The 27,991-nt window shown below is 37.5% G+C and overlaps 1 protein-coding gene across 6 annotated transcripts; it reads right to left on the reverse strand.

Annotated features, from left to right (window-relative positions):
• On the reverse strand, positions 1-27,773 carry pacsin3 (protein kinase C and casein kinase substrate in neurons 3). Of its 6 annotated transcripts, XM_046857386.1 has the most exons (12): positions 27,150-27,771; positions 25,058-25,116; positions 21,275-21,341; positions 10,548-10,648; positions 9,779-9,935; positions 8,890-9,125; positions 8,632-8,787; positions 6,797-6,972; positions 5,743-5,863; positions 4,548-4,675; positions 3,488-3,657; positions 1-1,159 (listed from the first exon to the last, which is right to left on the reverse strand). In XM_046857386.1, exons 4-12 carry the CDS (start codon positions 10,599-10,601, stop codon positions 1,044-1,046), a joined length of 1,314 nt encoding a protein of 437 aa, XP_046713342.1. In that variant the 5' UTR covers positions 10,602-10,648; positions 21,275-21,341; positions 25,058-25,116; positions 27,150-27,771; the 3' UTR covers positions 1-1,043. The 6 variants fall into 6 exon arrangements, with proteins under 6 accessions (XP_046713342.1, XP_046713340.1, XP_046713343.1 ...); XM_046857384.1 differs by lacking the exon at positions 25,058-25,116; XM_046857387.1 differs by lacking the exon at positions 21,275-21,341.
• Between the last annotated feature and the right edge of the window lie 218 nt (positions 27,774-27,991).

Consider the following 27,991-nt stretch of genomic DNA (forward strand, 5'->3'; position numbering starts at 1 on the left):
TTCAGCTCATCGGTATTTATTTGGATTTTTTTACACTGATTAGTACATTTATATAGTAGTTGAAGGTTTATAGTTATGTGTCAGTCATGGATGTGAAAACCAAAATAAATCTTATATCTTCTGACACTCACAATCTGTACAAACAAGCGAACATGGATATGCAGACAAAACACATGCGCTGCTCAGATAACCTCAACTAAGTCATTGGTCTGAGTCTTTTTAATGTTGCTTTTAATTAAAAACCAAAAAATAAAGTAAAATCATAACTAAAATAACTATTCAATGTAAGCATCCTCTGCTTCAAAAATATGAATTCCTTTAGCACATCAGAATAACTTTTGTAGAGCCCATTTTGATCCTTAAATTTTGCATTGTACAAATCCAGATTATTCTACAAAATGAAATCAGTCACATTTAAAGACTAGAAACCTGACAATGCTTTCAGGAATCCTACAGCGATTTATAGCTATGTGCAGCAAACCTGGTAAAGAACAAAAATATGTACACGGCAACATACATATTTAAGAAAACGAAAGTCAACTAGATTTGGTTTAAATAAATACATGAATTGATTTCTGATATATCTGAAAATTCACAAGTATAGGACAAAAGCATCAGAATAATCTCCCGTAACCTCCTATAGTGTAGATTCAGCCCCCATAATACATCAGAAAAGTAAATATATTTATCCCTTTAGAAATGTGAAAAGTCTGTAATGAGCATAGAGTGTGGTGACAGTACTGTAACTCTTCAGCTCTGCTTTCTTTCTGTTCCTTTAATCTTCCAAAAAAAAGGCACTGCACCTGTAAAGTCTCTGACAAAACCATGGTTTAGTCCATGGCACGTGATCCTAAATCCTCTTGTCTTTCAACAAAAAAATACAAGATGTGTTTTTTTTTTTTTCCCCTGGAGGTTCTTGCGTAGATGTAGCGATGGCTGGCAGGGCCCCAGAGCATTGAGCAGGCCCCACTGGCACAATACAGTGTAGTCAGTGTAGTGATGGTTTTGCCTTCTCAAGGAAGGTGGTGGGTCTTAGTGGAACATCAGGAGCCAATGGCCTGGACGTAGTTAGCAGGGTAGAGGCCCACCTCACCGTTGTCCAGCTGCCCTTTGCACCAGCCCTGCTCATCCTCCTCTCCCAACTTCATCAACTCTTCACCTGCCAGTGACATACTGCATTAAGCACCTGGAACACTGAAACTACTAAAGCGATCATAGAGCTATTCTACAATACTTAACTATATAAAGTTCAGGTTTATGGACAGACTGTCAGTTCCAGAGTTTATCAGAGCTATTCAGGTCCATTTAAAATGTCTAAATGTTTCCTTATGAAATAATGCAAATGATTGGCCACAAAAAAGAATCGTCTAAAGAAGCAATGCTGATTTATTTTAGGAAAAATAACGTCTGTGAACTAAAGCCATTTTTTTTACTTTCTGCTTAACAGCTCTACTACAATTTTTTTTAAAAGTACAGACCCCATAGGGGGAATACAGTTGAAGAATAATTTACCCCTTGCACATGTTAAATGAGCTTTGAGTTTCCATGATCGCAGTGTGTCATTGCGATCAATTAAAGAGGCTGCATAAGCAATCCCTCCCACTAAAACCGCACAGCCAATATTGCTTACTTGGACCTCAAGACACAGATGGCTATGGCAACATCAGAATATGAACTTACTGCACCACATGAAAGCCCGGGTGGAGATTATTTTGTGTGTTTTTATTTATTTCAGCAAATTTTAAAAATGTGTTTAAGTAAAGGACTTTTGAAGATCTTAGGCCATTTGTTCGTTTTTTTTTATTAATAATAGTGATTGTTTACAGAAGTATCCATCATCAGCGGTGTCTTGGAAAAAGCACTGCAGTGTATTCCAAATTTTATTTGCTCCACTTTTCAACACCCTGTGAGGGAGACATTAAAACTTTGTACAGATGTGGCTCACTTTCCAACACCAGAAGGTTTGCAGGGGTTCACACTAGTTTTTTTTTTTTTTATCAGACAGCCTCAGAAAGCACAGTTGAAAGTTAAGGGCAGCTAGGCAACTCTCGAATCAGAAGTCCAGTGTCAAACATTTCCCAACTTTACAGAATGCAGGAATTGGCTTAGGAACATCTCTTTTGAGAAACCATGAACTATGTGACAAATAGTCAAAGTGCTTAAATACAGCACAAGTATACTGCTAATCAGCAGATAGTTTAGAGCCTAGTAAGGATTTTTGGGAGTACTAGGTTTTGAACTCATACCAGTGGTCACAAATAATCAATAACCACCCATATGAACCACAGGGATAAGAAGCTTCTGAAATGATTATTTTAATGAACCACTACATAACCTTTATTTGAATACTAGCTGGATGGAATCCAGTAAGACTGTAAATCTACTAGCAGATGGTAGACATGACATTAGAATAGAAGTGCTTGCTTGCTAATCATGACAATTAGTGGTGGAAAGGTTCATGACTACACTGGATCCTCTGTAGAATATGAATGTGATACTTCAAGCCAATCAAAATATTTCAAAGCTAAGGACGGCATTGTTATGATAGATTAGAAAGAATAAACACTACCAAAAATCTGTATTTTTAAATCCACTAAGAAAATATGAACTATTAAAAATACTGTCAGATTAATAGTATATAGCGGTTTCATCTTCTCATTCATCCATTTATCATGCCAGAAGAATTTTGAATTATTCAGTCTCTCTCTCAATGCTACTAAAAATATCTCTACACTGCAAGCTGTAATGTTGCATATAATAGCAGGGTTATCATGACTATGCTGTAAAGCCTCACCTACAATCTAAAAATCAAAATGAAACCAGTGTTTTTGGTGTGCCCCTCCTTCATCATCTATAATAAGCACATCCTACTTGTTTACATTTCCAAATCTGTAACCCATGAAACACTATGTCTTGGGGCTTTAATTTGCCTCATTTAAAGGGTTGTATGAGTGTGGGAAATTTTACATGCGACTTTCATTACATTGTTTTCAAATTCATTCTGTAAACCAGAACATTAAAAATGAAAACATGCTTTAAACAGAGTTGTGCTGAGTATCAGTGTGATTACCCATCAGCCAATGGTGAGACAAACGGACACACAAGTATTTCCTCGTTTATCAATCTTGGAAATCTGGTCAATGGAACAGATGCTTTCCCGGATTGATGTAGCAGAAGGAAACCTGAATTAATTAGATCATTTTGGGCAAAATAAACAACAAAAGCACTCATGCTCAGATTTGCCCAGCTCTGTTTAACGTATCCGTCATCAGACAGAACGATCAACTACATGATTCAAACAGTAGTTTTTACCATTTCATTGTTGATCTGGTCTGAAAGAAAGATTAACGTAAAAGGCAGAGCTTTCAGAAAAATCGCCCCATTCCACACGCCATAATCATGCCCAAACACAGCAAACTATGGGCCATCAGGGTGTTTGTGTGTTTGTACATATATGTCATTAATAAGCATTAGTAGGGATTAATACCTGCTTTAAAGCTCAGCTCATCAGATTCTTGGCCAGTATAATCATACAGTGCTCGAACACGCACACCCACTACCTTCTCCTCCTCCTCTTCAAGCTCAACTCCATTCGCTGCTATATACTTCTTAGGACTCTCTTCATCAGACCAGTCTGAGGAGTAGTCTTTGGCAGCTCTGTGATAGCCAGGAGATAAAACAGAAGTTACAGGTGTTACATTCCATTCATGATCCTTAAAAGTCCATGTCTGATAATACCTATTTACCTATAACAGCATATGTATTACTCCTTGTGTAACCGAAATAATTGATTATTTAAAAAATTAAATAAATAAAAATAACAGCACCACATGATTTCCTTTGGGAAACAGCCCAGCTGTATAATAAAACCCATGTTTAAAAAACATTATATCATGTACCAGCAAGTGCATTGTTAAATATTGTTGCAGAGGCATCTGTTCTGTTGCCCCCTGATAAGCAAATGGCTGTAAAGGACATGCTGATATATGTTGGGGTTTCTAGTGCTCAAGATGTTTACAACCAACTTGATTTTATATAGAGAATAGTTCATTCACCAGATCTCAGCTTAGGACTGAGTCAATATATCACCACACACAAGCAGATATTGTCCCGAATAAGCCCATAATGCTAAGGTAGTATATTAATTATCTTGCATACAATTACCAGTAGAACAAAGCCTCCAAAGGAAACCACGGTTGACAAGACAACGAATTGCAATAAAAGAGCCAAACCCACACTAGTCAAAAGGTTAATTCACAGTAAAGAGCTCTAGGATACTTCAAGACTTCTAGAGGGTCTGTGCCTCTCAAAACCTGCAGTAAGCTAAAAGAAGGAAAATGAGGAACATTTGTTTCAAGCCTCCATTTTCCCACGAGAACAGGCAGCTTAAATAACAAGCTATATTTTCTTGCTGTCTGCAATCCCAGGGCTTTTTCAAGCAAGCATTCCTATTACCAAATCCAAAATATATAGAAAATCATAAAATAAATGGGTTGTATCAAGACAAAGAAAACAGACAAACTATAAATTATGTGCATGTGCGTTACCGGATAGTATCATGTGGAGTCTGAGGTGCTTCATCAGCAGCAGATACGATGTTGGTCAAAGTGACATCATCAATTTGGCTGTTTCTCACTTTGCGGCTGATATTGCGGCTGGCCTCTGGAGACCATTCCTGATAAAGGATGTGCAAAACACCCAAACAGAATACTGTAAATATCTCAGCCACTACACATGAATAATTTCATAAACATAAATAACATCCTTCATATGCTGTCAGTCAATGTAACTAAGACAAAATCATGATAAGTTGAATAGATCGTAATGTGGCAATATGACAAACACTGCCTCCAACTACCTGAGGTGGCAAATAGTAGGCCTCTATGGAACTGCACAAAGAGTTTCAGAAAAAAATGAGGATGAAGTGAGTACACTTTTGGGTACCCCTTTACTTGCTGTCTGTTTAAACAAACCCCACCTGTTTGATTAAACATTAGCCAAAGCATAATATATAGGTCTAATGTCAACTATATTTTAAACTGTGGTGTTGATGGAAGGGGAAATATATCATTTGGGGCTGGGAATAAATAAAAGATAGAATGCAGCATAGAAATTAGAGTTCTCGCACAGAGAGAGTGATCCCACATTCCACAAGCAATTTGTGGGCCATGAAAACAACAGGGCATTCACTATTAGCCCATTAGGATTCACTAAACAGCTCAAGCTTAGGATGGCTCAATGAATGACAACTTACATACAGATGCACTGTTTAAACGTCTACTGAAAATGTTATGGCTAAGCAAATGCTAGAAGGTAGGCTATTTAGCTTGTAGCCAAAGAAATAGCATGATGACATTTACAACACTACAAAACAAATGGCCTTTGCAGGTTTGAAACTCTACTCTCAAGTTGGTTCATTGTTTTAACTTCAACTGGTGCCAGTTGCCAGTCCCTCAAACTGGGGCAGATTAATCAGTATACCTAGTAAATGTGTAGAAAAAGTTTACCTGAGACAGATAAGAAGTGACATAAAACTGGCAATATTTCCTTACTGTACTCTAAACTACAGCCAGGTCACAAATTCACAATTTTAACTTAAGTAAGAATGGCCCTGTTTACTGCAGACTGGGCCAAGTTCAAAACTATACCTCAGACTTTTGTACCTCCAACTGGGGTCAAATTCATATTGTATTACACAGTGTTCTTAGTTTAATACAACCTGGGACCAGTTCCAGACTTTACCTCAAACTGGGGCCAGTTCATGCTCATTCCAGGTCCATGCGTGTTCCTCCACCACCGCAGATCTTCCATGTCACTAGCTGCATTAATGGTTTGGCTTAGATCTCGGTACAAGGCCTTAAACCTGGGTAAAGATTTTTCCCAGTATTATTTTCAACTAGAACAATCAGTTACAACAGTGAGCAGAGAATATATTTACTAGCTTTCTTCAACGTCTTCATTCCTAAGAGATTATTGCGAGGCTTATGCCTGGGAAGGCAGGTAAATTAGGTGGAATGCAGCAAACACACCTTAACCAAACACCCTGGATCAGAGTAAAGATTCCTGGACACAAATTACAAAGAACTAATATTGGTAAGAGCCAGATAATTATATATATCATATTTTATATATATATATATATATATATATATATATATATATATATATATATATATATATATATATATATATATATATATATAATTTTTATAGAAGAATCATTAGCAGCAATTGCATTGTTTATTAGTAAAAAAAAAAAAAGTAATAGCAGAATTTGTGGACATTTTAGTTTCTGGCAACCTACAGAACGATCCAATAAAAAAATAAGCAAATATCTAAATGCAAGCACATTTCAAGCAGTTTCCAATGTTAGCCTTGCCTCAACCTTTGTTCTGAAAAACTCTGGTTAATGGACAACACGATGTTAAACATTCTTTCTAGTGTAAACAATGATAACGGAGTTCATAGTCAAAGAAAACTGGAACTAATAGTTAATATTGGGATATATTCGCAAATACATGACTGAACTGTTAAGCCTTGAGGGTTCTAAAAACTAAAAAAATTGCAACATTCAGATATGAATTTTAATGGAAATTGGGGCAGGGAAACTCTATTCTTCTAGGTAATGTGGTTAAATATTGAAATACCAAAATAACTAAACTTTAACTAATAATGACTTAACATTCAGCAAGACTGCAACACGCACACACACACACACACACACACACACACACACACACACACACACACACACACACACACACACACACACACACACACACACACACACACACACCTTTCATTGCTGGAGAGGTCCAGATGCTGATGGATGTCCAGCATCACCTCTTTAAAAAAGCACAGTCGATTCTTCTCAGCATCTTGGGTTATCTCAAACATTTGCTCCATGTCTTCCATGTACCGTGGGTTACAACGGTTCAGCTCATCCAGAGCTTTCTCATAGCGCTCCTTTGCCTGAGGCATGACAAACAAAGCAGCCTTTAATAAAGAAAACAAATGCTTCCCATCTCAGGACCATGTGAAAAAAAGCATATCTTATCTTCACCTTGAAACAGAAATTTAAGGACGAAAAGTAAATAAATATTTATCTTCATTGTCATGTCAGAGTGATTACATGAATAGACTTATTTCATGAACATTCTTTTCTGTAAAATTGGAATATTCATAAATATTCATAAATAATTATTAATTCCATAAAAAGTCCAAAGGTTTGGCTAATACTCAAAAAAGCAAAGCAGGAAAGCTGCCTAGCTTTCATATCTCTCAAGGTCCCATCCATGAAAGACATACAGAAAAGTTATTATTCTGGGGGAAAAAAAAAGGTTCGTGTTTTTGCTTCTGAAGGGAAAAACAGACCTTTTCTGAAGAAGTTAGATCTTCTCTTGCTCAAGGTGTACATGTTAACATGTTTTCAGCATTGTACTAATGCACTGAGAAAATGCTGGGAATAAATTAGTGAGAACTTGTTACTCCACTAGCAGATGGCATAGTTGGCTTTTGTTTTGTTAAGTCTTAATTTTCTTTCACTTTTAAGTATCTGGATTTCGCTCTGTTTGGGTCCTTGTGTTGTAAAGCAAGCATTTCTTACTGCATTTCACTCTAACACAAACTCTCACTAAGTACTGTGAGCTGTGTTAATGAGAAGATACATTGTTTTTATGAATGGGTTTTAAAACCTCTGCACTAGAGAGCATTAATGTTGTCATGTCTTTTTACAGGTGTGGCTTTGCTGCCAGCAAATATGAGGGTGTTGGCATGATGGAGTTCTAGCTCGATTTTTTTTTGTGTGCTTGAAAAAAAAATCATAGGGCAGTTCTATTTTCTGCCTAAAATGAGTTCACTCTTCATTCCATCAGCTATTTTTAATATTCTGCACTGAAAATGGAATGGTGTTATAAGTTATGATAGTAAGCACTAATGTAGCTGTTTTTCAACTACACTATACAAATCCCCCCCAAATTGCACTATAATTTAGTTCCCTTTACCTCCAAATGTATTTAATTTACAAAACATGCATTTACTCGAGTGGCTAAATGTTTGTCTTAACCTATAATAACAAATATTTGACTGAAACATGTAAGAACAAGCAATACAATGAAGCACTACCATATGTAAAGGGAGTGTGGGAGGTCTCATCCTTTTAAAAAGCTACATCCTACTTTTGGTCTGGTAATCCAAAATAGAAAACACAGACACATTATTACCAGACATATCTCTATAAGCATATAGCGCAGTTACTGATAAACAAGACTGTCTTGTCTTGGCTAAACAGAAACCAGCATTTTGATCTCCACCCATTTTACTTCCCAAAAACACAGTCAGTCACCCATCATACCATTAAGATAACTATGACTAACTCCACTAAGCATTCTTTTCATTCAATTACAGTGTTATCATACTAGAAGCCGCATGAGTGGCAAGATGAAATAGTCTAATCTCCATCCATTCATTAACTAGTGAGGGCTATGGTGGACCCAAATATATTTTGAGATTTCTGGTACAGATGTAGCCTAAACATCAACCGATTTTATAAGGTGACATGAGCATGATGAGCTCTAAAGAGGTGTGCTCCCCAGAGGAACCATAGATAAACATATCCATTCAGAAACTTACTTTCTCTGCCTCTTGAGTGCACTTCTCCACCCGGTCTGTGAACTTCCGCACATCCTCTGGGGACTTGGTGGGGTCAGCCTTGGCATGTGTCTCGCGTGTCATTGCTGTCCTCTCCTCCTTTCGGGCCTGCTGGTAACTTTTTTTAGAGGCCTCTACCTACCAAAATGTAACAGAGTATTTACCAGCTCATTTAATCTTGCATGTGTTCCTTGTAAAAATAAAAAGAAAAGATCGACTATTTACTAAGCTAGAACTCACTTCCTTAAGTTTGCGAACCCATGGTTTTTGGGCCTTACGGAATCCCTCTTCTGCGTCTTTGGTCTCCTTGAAGCCTCCGATCATCTGTTTGTGGTAGGCATCCTTTTGCCATATGCGGATCTTCTCACTGTCCTCCATAACCAGCTTTTCTTTCAGCTCCATGTGGATCTCGCTTAGCTTGTCTGCTGCGTTCATAAAAGCGTGCCAAGCTTTCTCCACTGTGCCATACTGTGCGCCTAGAAAGAGACCACTCTTGTTTTATTTTAATCTCAAACAATTAAAATAAAAGTCTTTTGCTAAAAATTATGGCTATGGCTAGTTGTGGTTTGTAATAAAGTGCTTACAGAACATAGATTTACTATGTTCTCTTATAAAGTAGTACATACACCTCCAACACACTCTACATTACATTCTTAAACCAAATGCGTCTAAGATTTGGTATTCTCTATTAAAAACAATAATTCAATTTATAAAAGCACTACAGAACTGGAGTAGTACAGCTATGAAACTAGATGCGAGTTCTGCATATGGTTCACATCTCCTTTAATAAGGCTACATGGACAAAGTTAGTGTGCCAAGGCCTGCACAGGCAGGTCATTCTGTCTATCTTTCTTACCCCCACAAGAGTACCCCATTGCACTGCATAAGCTAAACACTATCGTAAATGCTACATTAACCTATTTATGAAAATGTTTCCATCATAAAAGAAAGACTGAATTGAGCAAGCTAGCATGATGCATCTACATTGTTCGTAACTAAATCTGGTGATAAACAAGTAAAACATTAAGCAATCTTGTCAACCAACAAAAATCTGTTTAGGTAACAGGCTATTTTGAGAGGGCAGGGAGAGCCCCTGTGGCCTCAGACTAAATCCCAAAGACCTGATTACCTTTCTCCACAACACCCCTCCATTTTTTGGCCCAGTCATTCAGTTGCTGAGAATAGGCTTTCTCGATCTTGGCACGCTCCTGGAAGCAGCTGACTAGCTCATTGCAGAGTTTGTGGCCGTCGTCAACCCGCTTCACTGTACTTTTGTAGTTTCCCGGCTGAATGACAGATTCAATAAGAAAGAACCATGTAAAATAAGAGCAGTTTTACAAAGTAATGTCGTACTAAAAATACAAATTTATATCAGTTTATATTCATATTAAGGCATTTGAAAACTAGTTAAATCATATTAGCAATGTTTGTCACCATTAAAGGTTCTTTTATGAACCGAGTTAAACAACTTGTTCAGACAGTTGACGGTAACTAAGCTCCTTATTTTTTATATAAAATGTCCTGGAGCCTTTATTTTTATGGGTTTCCAAACAAGGTACAGAATCACTTTTTATTCCAATCCCCATAAGCAATTGGGCAGCAGCCACCTCTGCTATGCAGTGGCTTCACAGAGCTGAGCCTTAGTGGCAGTTGTGAACTCCTCCAGGCGAGTGCAGACTTGACTGAGTGTTCATACAGAGAAGGTGGAGGAGGAGCAGTGAAGCACATCACCTCTTAGGGAGGCCATGAATTAGATTTTTGAATCTCTCTTACAATCCTACCCATCAAACTGTCAAAACAGACTGGAAAACCTCAGAGCAGAGAGTTACCCCTGAATCTACATTCTTTGTGTGTGTGTGTGTGTGTGTGCGCATTATGTTTTTTAAAAAAGGGCTCACCTCCCAAAAACTATCATAACTCCCAACGTCTTGCAGGTCCCCATTGGAAGACATTTTGGAGTTGCCCTTGCAGCACGGAATGATTGCGGCTTTCTGGCAAACTGAGGACAGAGCATGAAGCAGGAACACTTGAACACAGTAATAATAATGCAACATACAACATGTGCTAAACATGAGGAAGGCAGAAGTAGCAACGAATAAAAAAAAAAATGTTTATTTTGCAACAAAAACTAGTTCAGCCAGCCACTGCCTTGGCACACTGCCCCACACCACATGCAACAACACAGTTCTAAGACTGAACAGTCTCTACAATATTACACGGGTGTTTTCCAAATATATTTTGCTGTGGATGGAGGTTTTGAATCGAACCAATGGAGGATTACACATTTCTGTATAATGGCAACATTTCCCCAAGCCAACAATGATTCAAAACTCAATAATCCATAGATCAGACACAACAAGAAAGCGACAATTAATATAGTGAGAGATTTGTGATAAACAGAGAATAGATAATAAAGCAGACTCACCAATAAGCAGAACTTTGCCTTGTCTTAATGACAACAAAGTTAGAGAGGCTTTACCTCAGCTAGGGTGCGGCAGTGTGGCTAAAGATAACGGAACGCTGTCTATAAGCTTGTCCCCCTCCACCCCACAAACTCTACTTCTCAACTCTGGACACTGTAATACCCGTTCATATCCCCATCTGACACACTTCCATCATTCATGAAGCCAAAGGAAACTCCCGTGTGCGACATCTCTCATGGTCCTGAAATAACCTGTTTATTAAAACACCAACTGTTGGCAAGAGCAGCTTAGACTCCATTTGACAATTAAATAGCTCTGGATTTCTGAGCAAACTGTGGTTTGACTTTGAAAATGACATAAAAATGTTGAAACTTGATTACCCCTTCCTGTAACTCCTTGTACTTGCAGTAGCTCAAGGTCAGGCCTGGGACCTCTAGCTGATCCTATTGTTATTGTTAAACCAAGGTCATTTTGGCTGGTTTTTTAGACAGACACAGTAAGTCAAAGATTCATTAAAAGCATCTGCTTCCAATCCATGCCAAACACAAACAGTGCTAATGGAAAACTGACACCCTCAAGGGGTTTTGTGACCTAAACCATTTCAAAATGAGTTTGCAATGGAATTGCAAGAAGGAGCTCTCTGCCAAACTTGCTTATCAGACATACACACATCCACAAACTTGAAAGCGAAAATAATAGTAATTCAAGTAATTGAAAAGTTTCTTGAAATGCAATTGACATTACAAGCTGCAGCATACCACCACCACCACCATACCTTTTTGTACGTCTGAAAATAAGATCAGTTTGAATCCTTGGAGAAGGATAATATTACTGATAATGTGTGATGAAGGAAGAAAAAAAATGCAGTCTATTTTCTTCCTAAGAAAAGAAGATCAAATTACTTCCCCTAAACTTCCTGCACACATGAAGGCAGGAGGAGGGGCAGTGGGTGCCAATGGAAAGGCCACTCCTAATGGAGGCATTTCCCAGAAACATGCTGAAAAGGGAATATGCATGAGAGCCCCATTTGAGTCTTGCATGATAATTGAAAATATAAATATATCAAGGTCAGTCTTGCTGCAAACCATAAAGGACCTTTGGGGTAAAAGAACAGCTATGAAGCTCAGGTTATGAATCCATTTTCCATTTTCAGGGACTTGGAAGCATTTGTCCCACCCACACACAAGAAGCATCTCCTAACAGGCTGTGAAAACTGAGGGCAGCAGCTGTATCATGCTGCACTCCGGAAATAACCAAAGCCCCTGAGATTCAGCAGAGCTGGCAAGAGACTACAGCACACACCATTACAAGCTTAATCTCATTTGGATATTAGAAACTGATTTAAACAGCTGTGTGCAGATGCAATGAAGAACCTCAATGAACTCAATGGAAAAAATATATATCTAAAATTAAGGTATTTGGTGCAGTTTGGAAAACAGGAGCCAAAAATCTGAAAGCTCTTTAGGAAAATAGACCATGCAAGTAGAAAGCATTGTATGAATCTTTGAGAGAAATCCTGCACAAAAACTCATGGGTTACAAAGACATAAGTCACAGTAATCCTAAGAAACAACAGATATGGGGAGAAAATAACAAAAAAACCAAACAGAACAGTAAATCTGTAGAAGAAATACTAGAGAAACAAATTCAGATAACCCAAGTAAATGTTTTTATTTAACTAAACCCCAAGAGACTCAGTTTGATCCTAAACAAATGTTTAACCTGAAACATTTGATGTACAATCCTCAATAACTGATCAGATGATAACCAAACGTATTTAATGAATGAATAAAGCAAGTGAGTCATGGCCGCATGCACCGCCTTGCTCAAAACTCATCAGTTTATCAAGAACGATTTTCATCCACGAGTGACTTATGAGTCGTCCTTGGCAGAAAAACAGAATCAACAGCTAATTATTTAACCAGCCATTGCTGCCTTCCTTGCAAGTTTGGGAGGACATGCTGCATTCTTGGAATCCTGGAACTATTAATTAAATAACTTGTTTTCAGTTTAGGATTTAACTGTGCAGTGATTAAAATGCAGATAGGTTTTCATTCACAATTAGTCCTTTAGGAAAGTGAAAAGACCACACTCTTAATAGAATAACATAAAAATGAACACACACATACACACATATGCAAAGATACACAATTCTCATAATATTATATATACATACAGTACAGACCAAAAGTTTAGACACACCTTCTCATTCAAAGAGTTTTCTTTATTTTCATGACTATGAAAATTGTAGAGTCACACTGAAGGCATCAAAACTATGAATTAACACATGTGGAATTATATACATAACAAAAAAGTGTGAAACAACTGAAAATATGTCATATTGTAGGTTCTTCAAAGTAGCCACCTTTTGCTTTGATTACTGCTTTGCACACTCTTGGCATTCTCTTGATGCCTACTTTGAAGAACCTACAATATGACATATTTTCAGTTCACTTTTTTGTGTATATAATTCCACGTGTTAATTCATAGTCATAAAAATAAAGAAAACTCTTTGAATGAGCAGGTGTGTCCAAACTTTTGGTCTGTACCGTGTGTATGTATATATATATATATATATATATATATATATATATATATATATATATATATACATACACACACATATATATACACACACACACACACACACACACACAGACAGACAGACAGACATACATACACATATATCGAGCCCCGAAACCGCCCGCGATAAACGAAAAAATGCGATAAAATGGACTCCACCCCAAAAATGCTATTTTATGTATACAGTACTATATTAACATCTTACTTCACTTTATAATGAATAATTATATTTGTATTAATACAATTCATTATTTTAAAATATAACTCCTTAAAAACAATTCCCTAGAAGTTTTTTAGTCTATCGAGCTATCCGTGAAAGACTGGGAAAATCAGCGAAACATTAGTTATTAGTTATGGCAAATGCAAGTGCGAGATTCAAACCGTGGTAAAGCGGGGATTACTGACATGTATATAAATATACATATGTGTGAATGTATATAGTTCCATATACACATACATACATATTCACACACAGAATCCAACAAATGTGAGTTCACCACTCACATTTCACAACCATTTTAGTATATCTTTTAAAGGGACAATACGAAAGAAATGAAACTTGGGTATATTTTAGATTAGTCAGTGTGCAGTTTATAGAGCAGTTCAGATTTACTGTCCTTTAAAAATAACATACAGCCATCATTGCCTAAATAACTGGCAAAAAATGTAAGTACACCCTAAGTGAACATTTTAAAAATGTGTCCAAAATGTTAATATTTTGTGTGAGCACATCTATCACTGCCATAATCCTCCTGGGCAAGGAATTTACCAGAGCTGCACAGGTTGTTGCTGGGATCCTCTTCCACTTCTCCATAATAACATCATGGAGCGGCTGGATGTTAGACACAAGGTGCTTCTCCACCTTCCATTTAAGAATGCCCTACAGGTGCTCAAAAGGGTTCAGGTCTGGAGACATATTTGGCCACCCAATCACCTTCACCTTCATCTTCCTCAGCAAGGCAGTTGTCATTTTGGCGATGTGTTTGGGGGCGTTATGTTGGAAACTTCCGTTCGGCTCAGTTTTTAAAGTGAGGGCATCATGTTCTGCTTCAGAATGTCAATGTTGGAATTCATGTTTCCCTCAATAAACTGCAGCTCCCCAGTATCAGCAGCACTCATGCAGCCCCAGATCATGATGCTACCACCACCATGCATAACTGTAGGCAAGACACAATTTCTTTTGGTACTTCTCATCAGGTCTTCACCACACATGCTTGACACCATCTGAGCCAAACAAGTTTATCTTATTCTCATCAGACCGCAGGAAATAAATTCATGCTCATGGACAGGTTGTCTTAAGCAAACTGTTTTCAGCCTTTCGTGTGAGTCAGCTTCAGAATAGGCTTCCTTCTGGGACGACGGCCATGTAAACTGACTTGTTGCAGTGTGCGGCGTATGGTCTAAGCACTGACAAGCGGACCTTCTGCAACCTCTAAAGCAATGCTGGCAGCACTCATGCGCCTTTTTTTAAGCCAGCTTCTGCACCCTACACAAAGCAAAAGGACTCGACTACTTTAATCAACCCTCGCAAGGCTTGTAAAACCCCTATATGGCCCTGGCCACTTCACTGTAACTCAATTTCAAGGTGTTACCGGTCTTCTTATAGCCTAGACCATCTTTTTGGAGAACAATCATTTTAATTCCTCAAAGAGTTTTTTTGTCATGAGGTGCCATGTTGAACATCCAGTGGTCTGTATGAGAGAATTGTACTCAAAACACCAAACTTTAACTGCTCTAATACAAGATACACAAATTTGTATGGTTCTGTTAGGCAGACAGAATGTGGAAATTAAAGAGGTGTAAAATGAAATCTAAGATGGGAGCACTGAGACCTATTGTGTTTCATACATCACTGCCTTTCAGTCTTCCAATTGATCTCGCCCCGATAAAAGTCTTGGCAAAAGGTCCATAATTACATGGCTGACAAAGCTTTCAAGCTGCTTCCAGACCGAATTGTAGCATACAAACCTAATATAAAATATCAGCCATTTTAGACACAATTCTAACCTACATTAAATCATAATAATCAAATGTATATGCTATTTAATAATAATCCTACTTTCATGCTATGCAGTGCTCAATGTCCCAAATTAGTGTACAAAAAAGCAAATACTGAAAGTAGACGGCATTGTCTGAAGTCTTGCATAACTTCCTCCACATGTGCGTTTAATTTAGTTTAATAATTGCTAAAGTAAATTTAAGAATGAAGCCAGGTTGGCAAGAGTCCCAAGATGCAGCATTGCCTATGTGTATGACACGCTATCAGTTATACATGTAGGATATATAATAAACAGTTATATAAATCTGCCACACTTTAAAACTCTAAGATAAACAAAAGAAGGACTCTATAAAAAAATAGGTGCTTGGCGATACCGACATTTAGGCTATACTATGAATGTAAAAATTAAAAAACAGCACTAAAAATACAGAACTGCATATAAAGAAAAATAATAAAAAAAATAAAATACAAAAATAAAAACACTACTGTAGGAATTTAGCCATGCTTAGCAATATCATAGACTACATTAACTACAAGATGTAAACTTGCACACTGGTGCACTATACTTTGGGTTTAATCAAATAAGAGTCTAATAATAGAATATGCATAACATAGTAAGCAGTTAGCAGCCTTTCAGGTTTTTTACAACAGCCTAGGCAGATTCTAGGCAGACACCGATCCTACCCCAACTGCTAAATTATAGCTAGATCAGATATGCTAACACAAGGCCTGCACTAACATCAGGCTAAATATGTATCAGTAATCAGCTGTGCCATCAGTGGTGAAATTCAATATCTCCACTTAATCCATCAGCTGGTGAATGTACTGTTTGACTGCTACTTTAAAATGTTGGGTGAAGGTTACACTACTTTTGGTTAATGGAACTGGCTGATTCCATGCAAACATCAGGGTTTAGACTGAAACAGATATTTAATAATATTGTATGACCTTACAAAAAAAATAAATGGAGTATGTTATAGCACTATATGATTAGTTTTGCAAAATACATTTCAAACTAGAAACTAAGTATTTTTAAACATATGAGGGGAACCCTTGATAAGACTGAATACAACATAGCAAAAAACATATCGTTATTCAAGTCTCTTTCATTCCAATGTTTATTACAGAATTGAGCTCTAGAGATATGAAATACTTATAATTTTATTTTTGTTAACCTGCCCCCGACCTGACACCGGACATGCTGTGTTGGTAATAGTACGTTAATTTATGTCAACAATAAAACAGTTTATTTGCAACATGGGGGTTGGGGGACAGACAAGCCTGGGTTAGCTGTAATTACATAACACAGCTTAATGAAAACGTGACAGAGAGCATGACAGGAAACAAACAGTGTGTGTTGTGTTTCAAACAACTGATAACAGGTTTATCAATCATGGCACTGCTAAACATTATGTACATACGTACAGTGAGGTTTGAAATAGAAATTTGCACTTTAAATTTAAGCACGGAAGTGATAAAATACAATGATAGGATGTATTGGAAGAGTATTAGACATGTACATGTGCATCTTATTCAGTCAGTGCACATTTTGGAAGCGTAAAGGGTATGGTGAAAAATGCTTAAAAACACGACTGGTGGGAATTTACTTTAAGCTTGTGCAAGCATGAGATGTTTAAGATCAACCAAATCGCCTTGTCACACATTAAATGTTGATACTGAATATTTCTGGAATGTTAATTTGATGGTTGCTGTAATTTAAATTATTCCCAATTAATATTAGCTTTAGCAGTTTTGTGTCGTGGTAATGTCACAGGGGACATTGTTTCTGCCAGTGCAGAATTATTTAAATAGCCTCGAGCACATAGGATAATAATCAGGTTTTGATCTTGTCTTTTAAAATGAACGTTAAATAGCTTATTTTCTCACATAGAAGTGTTCATTATAATATATATGTGAGAAAACCAAGTGTGATGTGTCATAGCTCCTCTATATGACAGTATAGTTGTGGACTCTATTCTCTGGCTATAAGCCTAGCATTTCCTGTTTACACTGGTAAACCACCCTTTACTGACCCAAGTCAACCCTGGGCTCATCTTGGGGTCGTAACACCAAGCTAGAGGACGTTTATTTTCAAATGTTGGCGTTAAGGAGTTTTGTTATTGAGAGCAATATAAAAATAAAAGTAAAAATTGTTCACGCTCATCTATTTGAGAAAAAAAACATTGATGAGCAGCTAAAAGAGCTAAAGGACTAAAGTACCGCTGCATCACTCTCTTTAAGAGTTAAGAGCTAAATCATCCTGGCACCAATATCAGCTGATAGTCAAACAGCACTGTGGGTAGAGTAGAAATCATTAACCAAAGTAATCAAAAAGAGTTCGACATGACTTAAAAACTTTCAGCTGAAAATATAAAAATAATTACTTTTACGGGCAGCATTTGTACCGTATTTTTTGGACTATAAGCCGCTTACTTTTTTCCTACGCTTTGAACCCCGCGGCTTACACAACGAAGCGGCAAATTTATGGATTTTTCCTGGGTTTTTCCCGGTTTCACAAGCGTCATGCCGCCAAAAAACTGAGCCCCATAACATTAGACCAATGAAATTGCCGAACGGGTTCAGGTGAACCAATGAAACTCTTTATATTAAATCATAAATATGGATGTGGTTCCTCTGACATTTTACCTGCCGCTCACTCGGACTGTCAACAGGAAATGCAAATCATTCGTCACCCTGAAAACAACCGGGCATGAAAAAAAACGCACTTCACCTGTGTTCTGAGCTGCACGGCATTGGGAGAAAAGCTTCACCGATGGTGATTTTTAAGCACACGACGATGCCAAAAGAAAAACTCCCGAGAGAAATAGTTGTGAAAGGAAGCAGGAAGACAGTGAACAATGACTTTCTTGGTAGGTTATTGTTTAGATACAAGCCGTGTAACAGACACTGTCTTTCTTTAAAGCCTGTGTAAAGTTCATTAGTTTCATGTGCGGCTTATTTATGTTCAAAATAAAAATCTTTGTCAAATTTAGCGGGTGCGGCTTATATTTGGGTGCGCTTAATAGTCCGGAAATTACAGTAGTTGTTTTAAATAATAATAATAAAAATATAACTGACATTAACAATACCCTTAGCTAATGTTAGCTTTAACATACAATGATTAGGGATGCACCGAAATGAAAATTCTCGGCCGAAACCGAAAAAGAGGAATGCAAGCCAAAAACCGAAACACCGAATTATGCCAATTATTATTACCATTGCATTTATGGCTATGACTGTGTTCTTTCATAAAAACAAAGTGCATTCAGAACAAGTGCAACTGCCTAAAGATACAACAATGCAACAATATCACTGGGAAACTTCCTGCCTTTTCAAAAACGTCCGCATCAGACTGAGTGCGCGTGCTCGGATGGGTTTTGCTTTGCTGTGCCGCGTTTATCTCATATTCAGCATAGCGATCGGGACGTTTGGATTTCAGGTGATCAATTAAACCCGACGTGGAGAAAGTCTTTGCAGACGCACCCCCTCCTGAAATTACGGCATTACATGTTTTGCAAATCGCTAACCGTGGGTCTTTTTCCGAGATATAGTGAAATACGTCCACACCGCAGACATGTTGTTTTAGACAAGCACGTGCAGACCGCGGTTACTGTTTGCGTCATCACAACAAACTGTTTCGGCCGTGTTGTTTCGGTGATCAAAGTCTTTCGAAAACCGAAAATACACTTTTGGGCTATTTTCGGCCAAAGATTTTTGGGTGGCCGAATATTCGGTGCATCCCTAAAAATTATGAATTATATTTCTCCATAATAAAGTCAAAAGTGTCTCCATTCACCCTGACAGAAAGTGAGGATGCTGCATCAGCAGAAAAATCAAGAGGAGATATGTTTTAAATAAGGAAAAAAAAATGGGGCTTCCAGGGCATCAACTTCTATTGTTAATTTTTTTATTTTATAATTAATTTTAAATTTAAAGTCATAGAGCAAACAGTGTGACCTTAACAGTTACCAAACACAATCTGACAACTGCAACAACTTATTGTTAAAACTTGCTCCTAGTAGGGCGAAGCAGAGAACATGACCCCGCTGCCGGAGGATGTTTACACTGCATCGGTCATTGACTCTGTTTGGCCTTCACGCTAAATCAGTACACAAAGCTGTCGGGTAAAAATCAGAGGCAAATTTGTTGCAGTTGTATACAAGCAAAAGAAAAAACAAAAAGAAAATAAATTGTGTGTATAGAATATAGACATCACAATGTATCCTTGTTCATTATTCAGCATTACTTTCCACTAAGAGCTCATTTTAAAAATGCAAAAAAAAAAAGGTGTGTAGTAGGCGCCAGGATGAAACTGGATAGCTAATGGCAGCACATTCGGAACCCATTAGCCTACTTGTCAGATGTGGCTTGGAGTACATGACTTGTGGCATGTGGTACTTGTTTGCATGGCCCTTTTAAAACCTCGCTCACACATACACTCACTCTTTCACACACGGACAAACGCAACGATTAAATCCTCAGTGAACTTTAGTATACCTTCAAGCAAACTTTAACAGTATGAACACAGACACGGTATCTCTGTAACACTCCTACACTGAAGTACTCCTGTTTAGGACATGCCAAAGTAGCTGCCAAACAATGAGAACAATGGCTTCCATCTCAGTATAACGAGGCCACGGAGAGGGAGGGGTGAAATATTCATACAAGCCCTGCTGGAAACTTGTGGTCATTAATCTGATTAATGTATACAAGATGACCGAGTGCTTCAGTGGTATTGTCTCAAAACACCGGCCTCCGTTAACGGAACATGGGAACTTTCCGATGAGTGGCTTTCCCTTTTTTATTTTATTTTTTTTGCTGTCATTTTTCATTTTCACAATTCTTGTGAAAATTATCTGTACACAAGCTTGTTTAGGCCTCTTCGTTTTTAACATTAATTAATACAAATCCTGAAATTAGTACTTTTAATTGATCAATCAAAAACGTTGCGGATGCCCCCCAAGTATAGCGAATGTGTGCAATAACTAGTGATGTTATTTACAGTATTTTCAATTGGAGCCGCGGTAGAAAAGAGTCTCACTTCAGGAAAGCATTTCTGCACATCAATAAATACAGTAGGCTGTAAATCACAGATAATAGCTGATAGAAAATAACAGCTCTTTGTCAGTATGTTGTTCTTGACACTCACCTAGCATTCTTGAGACTTTATTCTCCTTTAGTCAGCGTTTGCTGATGGAAAGAAAAGTCTTGTGCTGAGTTTTATGTTGTAGAGGTTTAATCATGCCTGCATCATTTGAACTGAATGTTGATGTAGGACCATTAATAATGGGAACGAGCAGGGTATCAAACAGGAACCAGACACCAATATCGATATTGATGCATCCCTATTTATGACCCTAGCTACCAACCTCAAATGATTGCTGAATATTAGCACAAAGGCCCTGTCTTTAACACCCTGCAACATCTCCAATACAATAAGCCTGATCCTGCATAGCATGCAAAATGTCAGCTGGGAAAAAGACAAACTACAAAATCAATAGCAAAAGTGTCTAGCTTGTGTGATTAGTCAGCTCCTAATCGAGAAACGCAAAGCAATACAGAGTATACAAGAGCGGCAAATACATTGCACATCATCGCCATACCATACATTAGAAACTTACCCAGTATATGAAGAAATGTTAGGGGTTAGTAATGCCTCTGTCCAGGTACGCTGCCTGTACAGTGGCCCTGAAAGAGATGGAAAACGAGCGAGCTGTTAGCGACAGTGCACAGAAGCAGGAAAGGCTGGTCATGCCGCATTAAATGAGGTAGCAAGTTAATATAAGCCCTGACACCCAAAGGTGGCACATTCCAAGCTGGAGATTCAAATGCCACACATAGAAAAGTTAGAAAAGCCCATCAATAGCACAGCAGAAAATGATGAAGCTTAATGCATTATGACTGGGAACAAAGAGGGATTTTCAGCATGATTTAACATTTTAGGTTTTTTAGGAGACTATTACATTAAAAGTGTCTTGTGTAGTATATAATTGATCAGAATATCAATTATAATTTTCATTTTGCCCAGTTCCAGCCAAACATGGGGCTACTTTCTAGAACTATTATATATAATTTTTAACAAGTTTTAACCAGGATTCAATGCGAGGCTTATTATATTATTTTTCATTGCTTTCCCTCCACATATGCAAGTGAATCAAAGACGTCATTGAGAAATCCATTGCGTTGTGTGACTAACAAAAAAAACAACAATTATTTGCCATCAGAGAGACTGTTGATTTGATTGTAGAGTTTCCCATGGTGTAAATTAAGTACTGGGAGCTTGCACAAAAGCACTTAAAATGACAAAACATGGACTCCCAGCCCACTTAAAACGGTGCTGAATGCAAATATAATACAAGGAAGTGTATTAGAAACAACTAGAAATAAAACAACGCCCTATCATCAATACAGCAGCTTTGTAGCATTTTAATCGTTATAACATAAATGCATTATCTGAAGATTATAGTAGCTATTAAAGAAAATATCTTTAAAACAGACAAGAAGGAAAATGTGCTTAACTTTGGGTACAACATCAAGCCCCTGGTTCCAACTTGATGCTTACATGTAACACTTATTTAACCTAGGTCATGTGACACCATTGAGGCATTTCCCACATTCCTGGTCTCTCAGGTTCAAACATGCTTCTCTAATTACACTCGGAGCACAGGCCCTCAGTTATTCAGCGCTGAAGCTTGTTTCTCCTCTGTGGGCTCAACTTCGGAATAGAGTTTGTACGATTATTCAGCTGCATCAACAATGCAATAGTTAAGTAGTTGAGTGTAGGTAAGTGTTAAGTTAAGAGTTATGATGTAATAATACAAATCAAAACTTTTTTTTTTGATGACAAAAGCAAACAAGACGTGTGTATGACATTGGTGCAGATGCTTTGTTTATAAAAATGAAACATTTATGGGAGTAATAAATCCCTCAGCGGGTATGCCTTTATAAGAAAATAATGAAGGAGTGCTGTGACATGGCGTGAAGCTAAACTGCTTACAATCTGAAAGGTCTTGAGGTATTTTGCTCCTAAAAGACTTTTTATGTATTGAAAGGCTGATGGCATACTTTTCAACCCATTTTTTGTTACGTTTGACATTGTCCTTGAAACAAGTTATCACTCATATTACAACAACAATAAATAGTCCTTGTCTCAGCAGTCTGTCTTTTTTCTTTTCTTCCTAATCAAGTCCTCCATTCTCAAAATTCTCCCATTATGGGAAACTAAAAATTAAATCTTTACTTGAGATTACAGATTTTTACAAATGCATGGACACAACTTTGAGACTTTAGTAGTTATAAACGGTATAAAAATCCTTTTTATATATATTTGATGAATGATTTTATATGAACTATCAAAGTCATATAAATAAAAAATATATATTCAATCAGCTACTTATTACAGGGAATGACGATGGATTCTTAGAAATGTGTATTGTGACAATTTACCAGGAGGATAATCAATGGTCATAGTTCAATTTCCTTGCAGGTTTATTTTTTTTTTTTGCAAAAGCAAGAGAGTTCATGGTTGTGTCTCTGGTGTACACTATGCTAATGGCAGGATACTGGGCGTGGAACAAAAGCCCTTTTGTTTTTGACATGCCTAAAAGAGGACTCAAAGGCCATTGAGCTTTCAAGAGAAGGGTATACACCAAGCAGTTCCAGAGGCCAAACACTGAGCTCTTTGACATCTGTGGCTGCTCCACGGATAACAAGTAGATGCAGAAACATAGTGGGTATGGACAATACAGAAGCAAACTCTGTAATCTGGCTATGAGTCGCACAACAAATGAGTCATGGTCACTCCACAGAATACACATCGAATAGTTTAGGGGGAAAGAAGTTAGAGTCACGCAATATGCTGATATATCATCAATAGGAGGAAGCTTAGAGTGAAATTCTTGTTTGTTTTTTTTAACTTAAGTTGCTCTTCCAAGAAACAAGAAAAACTTCAACAAGATCAGCACCTAAGGAGCGGCTTTACAGACAAGATCTCATGCAGGTACAGCCCAAGGCCAAGGTTTGCTTTGCCTTGAGAGATTACACTAGATGAAAAACATTCTGTAATAAGCCTGAACTTCCTTCTTAAGTGCTTAAAGATTCCAATGAAAAAAAGAGAGAAAATATCCATTTGGAGTGTACTTTAACATTATTTTATGACATACATGATTGCTTTTATAGTAAACATTAGATATACTTGCTACATTGCAAGGTGCCAAAAGAAAAAGAAAACTGTGGGATTTCCTGCTACTCAATTTAACCTACTATTATTAAATACATCTACCATTAAGAAAACATTTTGCTTAAACTTGACTTTACAGATGAACTCACCAGAAAATGACCAGGTGCCACAAACTTTCTAACCCTTCACACAGTTGGGAGCTTCCGTTTCAGTCAGACATTCCCTTCAATAACATCCCTATAGAAAAGTCTGCTGATATCAAACTTGTCTGTGCCATACATGACTGAATGTTTGATTCGGGTCCCATTCAACCGGAGAATCCTGTTTCAACGATACTTCAAAGTTTCAATAAACCTCGGGAGGTCTGGATTACTTAAGGCGATGTTACGCCGTCTCTTTGTACGCGTTTTGAAAAGCAACCTATTTCCATGGAAAATGAGTTTTAAACAAATGATTTCAAAACATGGGAACACCACCACCAGGGACCAATGTAATGACTACAAACCTAACAGGAAATGCTGTTATAGGAAAATAATCCAGCCTGAATTTGATTGTAAACAGAACATCCTGAAGTATCCTATATATAATACCTTTATATTTACATTTGCCGTATCTGCAGTGACGCATACATGGAACCTGTTCATACTCATGTCACAGCAAATCTAAAGCAGTCTTCTAATTCTGTTGAGGTTAATGTGACCTAAATAGTGAAGTGCTGATATTGGAGACTCCTTCCACAAAACCTCTATAAATCTCCACACAGAAAGGTTAATACTACTAACTGTTTAGACTTTTTTCTTTTAGGTGTTTTATTGGCGTATCTTGCATACAAGGCTCTGTGAACTAGCGAATTCTACAGAAAACACATTAGAATAACGTAATTACCATTACTTACATTCAAAGCTTTTGGTAGATGCACTTATGCAGGTACTAGGCAACTAGGCATCAGTTCTTGATGGTGCTGAACTTGATCAGAAGTCCAATATTTTAACCACTAGTTAATAAGCTTCCAATTGTATGACTGATTTGTTTTATATTCAACATCTGCAATACAACTCTATTCAACAGCTCTATTATATATTTGAATTTAGTGTATACCCAGAAGTGTTTAGAAGCAGGTTTTAGTGTGTTCTTTGTGTTTCTGTAATGCTGCTTTGGGACAATGTCTATTGTTAAAAGCGTGGACAAATAAAACTGAACTGAAAATAGTTCTTGCCTCAATTACCTGCCACATGTAGGTCAATAATTGCAGGTCTTTTCACTAACACTCAAGGCAGGCCTTTTCTGTGAAAAAAAGAGGACTGGACACATTATTTTGTCTCCTTTTCATACTTGGTAAAAAAGGAACTCAATACGGTGGTATAAATGTATGATTTGTCATACTGGGCCTCATTGAAGTTTGGTCCAGACGGATTTATACTTAAATTATTCAAAAGTAATATTACTCTTAGAAAACATTTGCCTTTAAAACATGCTCTAAATATTTGCTGCAGTTTATAAAGCATATGTAGGAGGCTCTTCATGTTCACAGGTTTAGTGTACATAGATTCATTTTTTAAGCATTATTTGCAAGTTTGCCATCAATAATTCAATGCGAATGACAAAGACATAAATGGATCAAAAACTATATTGATGATCTATTTATCATTTGCGAGCATACCTGTGTTTTAGATATGTTTAATTTATTACTCTCTAAATACTGTACATACTGTATGTGTACTGCCTCTCCCTTTACATACAGTTGTAGTGTAAACTTTTTTGTGCGTTAGATATGTACACCCCCCCACACACATACACACTGGTGTAGAGGTGAGGAGCACAAGGGCTAGCTGTCCTGTTGTGTTTACTTTGTTAACAAGTTTTAATTTGCAGAATTTAGCAGAGGTCCTCATCCAAAAAACTTACAGAAATGATCAGGAGTTTCTATCAAAAATACATTCTGATGCTAGCTCATAAATAGAGACCAGGCACTATATATATATATATATATATATATATATATATATATATATATATATATATATATATGATGTGTGTGCACATAGCGATGAACTGTAAACCAATTCCCTAGCTGATGTTTTACCCTGATTTCACTACATGCAAGTGTGTGTCAAGAACAGACTTTGCTCTTTTTATAGGTAATCGATACAAGCTATGTATGAAAGTTCAACGATTGCTAAGAGTTTCTCACTTTTGTTGCTCCAAATTAGAGGGAGGCTCAGTTTGATTTATAAAATAATTGACATACAAATGTACTAAGAGATCGATAAAAATGAGGCCCACTGCAGGAGAACACTATAAAATACTGACTGAATTCTATAACGCATGTTCTTCAGGTTATGGTATATGGCTATATTACAATAAAGGTTAGACCCTGTGAATAAGTCATCAAAATATCATAAAACAGAAACACTGAATGAGCTTGAGATAATAGAAAGACACTGTTTAAAAACCCGTATGTTCCATCTAGATTACGCCAATAATTATGGCGTGCGAACCCGTTTGGTTCCGACCTTAATCATCCATCTATTTTCGACAAACATCATAGCAGCAATCTTAGAAATTTCACACACTGCCAAACCTTTATTGCAAATCATGGAATAAGTAGCTTTGCAGTGATGATATTATGTGATGCATCTGTGGGGTTGCACAATGTAGAAACTCGGATATTGCAATTTACAAAAGTATTTACACCCGGCCAATCAAATGAGACTACACTAGCCTTGCACAATGGGTATATCAAATTGCAGATGCAATGCTTCATATTACCACATGGCTCCTAAAGTGCACACTGATAAATCATGTATATATATCGTTCTGACAATATTGTGCATGCATGCAGTAATTCAGCAAAGAATCCAAACACACATATGTCGAATAAGTCGAGTTGGTCACTATGGGTTTTGTGATTCGAGTAGAAAGCATTTGCACATTAAGTCTCTGTGCGATATCAGTTTTTTAAGGTCAGTATTATATCGCGATATCGGTTATGAATCGAAATATTGCGCCACCGTTTATTGGAAAGGCAATGAATACGGGTTAACACGTGTACCCTGATTTATGAGGTATTTCGAATGCAGAATGTGTCAGGGGATAAATCTGGATGTGTGTGTGTGTGTGTGTGTGTGTGTTAGTCATTCTCCGTTCTGTTACAAACATAAGCTGCGTCATGAACGTGAAGTGTGCATGAAACTGCGACATTGCAGATCAGATGATGGAGATAAACCTGCAGTTCTAATAGAAACACCCTCTCATTCATCTAATGTCTGTGATTCCACATGAAGCTGAATATGGAGTGTTAATTCAGACAGACTTACTTGGAAGTTCCCAGTCAGGGAACACGCTGAGATCCACGAGTTGGGAAATCGAGCAGGGTGGAAAAACAAACAAACGCCGATTTGTTTGATTTACACTCTGCAGTGATGCGATACAAAAATGTCGATCCGTTTAGAAGTAAATCGAAAAATCTGCAAAAGAAAACAAAAAAAACCCAGCGAGCATTTGAAAGGCGTTCAGGGGCCTGAAGCGCGTGCCATGGTAACGACACTAAACTGGAAATGATATCCAGGACCAAGAACAACCAGCACCCAGGATCATGCAGAAACCCTGAACTGAAGTGAACTGCGAGCGGAAGAACTGGATGAGTCTGAAGCCGGTCGGAATTGCAGCCTTCAGCGCGCTCTCCTGCAGTGGGGCATTAGGCGACGTGGCTCAGCGTTATGTCCATTGATCCAATTACAGGAATTAACCACTCGAAGTGTTTTAAGGGGAAACAAAAAAAATATTAACCCAAGCCGAGATGCGTGCGCTTTTACATCCACCAGAAGTCAGTCTGCTTCCCTCTCCGCTTTATCAACAAACCCCGGAGTGAACCCGCGAGCAGAGTAACAGATCTTACATAAACACAATACAGAAAATACTCCCGACCCGCTCATTAGCAACAGGCAAACCTTTAAAACAGCCTTCCAGTGTAAAATAACGCCCCCTGGTGGGGGAATAATGTCATTGGAATCCCTCCATCCCCAAAACACGCGAGTGAGTGAAATGATCCGATTCTTTTGATTCGGATCACTTTTAAATCGTTTGATTAATCATCACACGAAAATAATCAAAAATAAGAAATTCATTATAATATTAACATTGTTATTGAATGATTAAT

The sequence above is a fragment of the Silurus meridionalis genome, chromosome 9 (genome assembly GCF_014805685.1).
Source record: "Silurus meridionalis isolate SWU-2019-XX chromosome 9, ASM1480568v1, whole genome shotgun sequence".
Classification (NCBI taxonomy): Eukaryota; Metazoa; Chordata; class Actinopteri; order Siluriformes; family Siluridae; genus Silurus; species Silurus meridionalis.

Bases quoted from the DNA above. Each gene is read 5' to 3' on its own strand.
- pacsin3 (XM_046857385.1), bottom strand. From the start codon at position 10,601: ATGTCTTCCAATGGGGACCTGCAAGACGTTGGGAGTTATGATAGTTTT. The intron at 8,788-8,889 runs GTGAGTTCTAGC...ACATTTTGGTAG, and splicing joins GGGTTCGCAAACTTAAGGAA to GTAGAGGCCTCTAAAAAAAG. The intron at 3,658-4,547 runs GTAACGCACATG...TGGCTATCACAG, and splicing joins ACTCCACATGATACTATCCG to AGCTGCCAAAGACTACTCCT.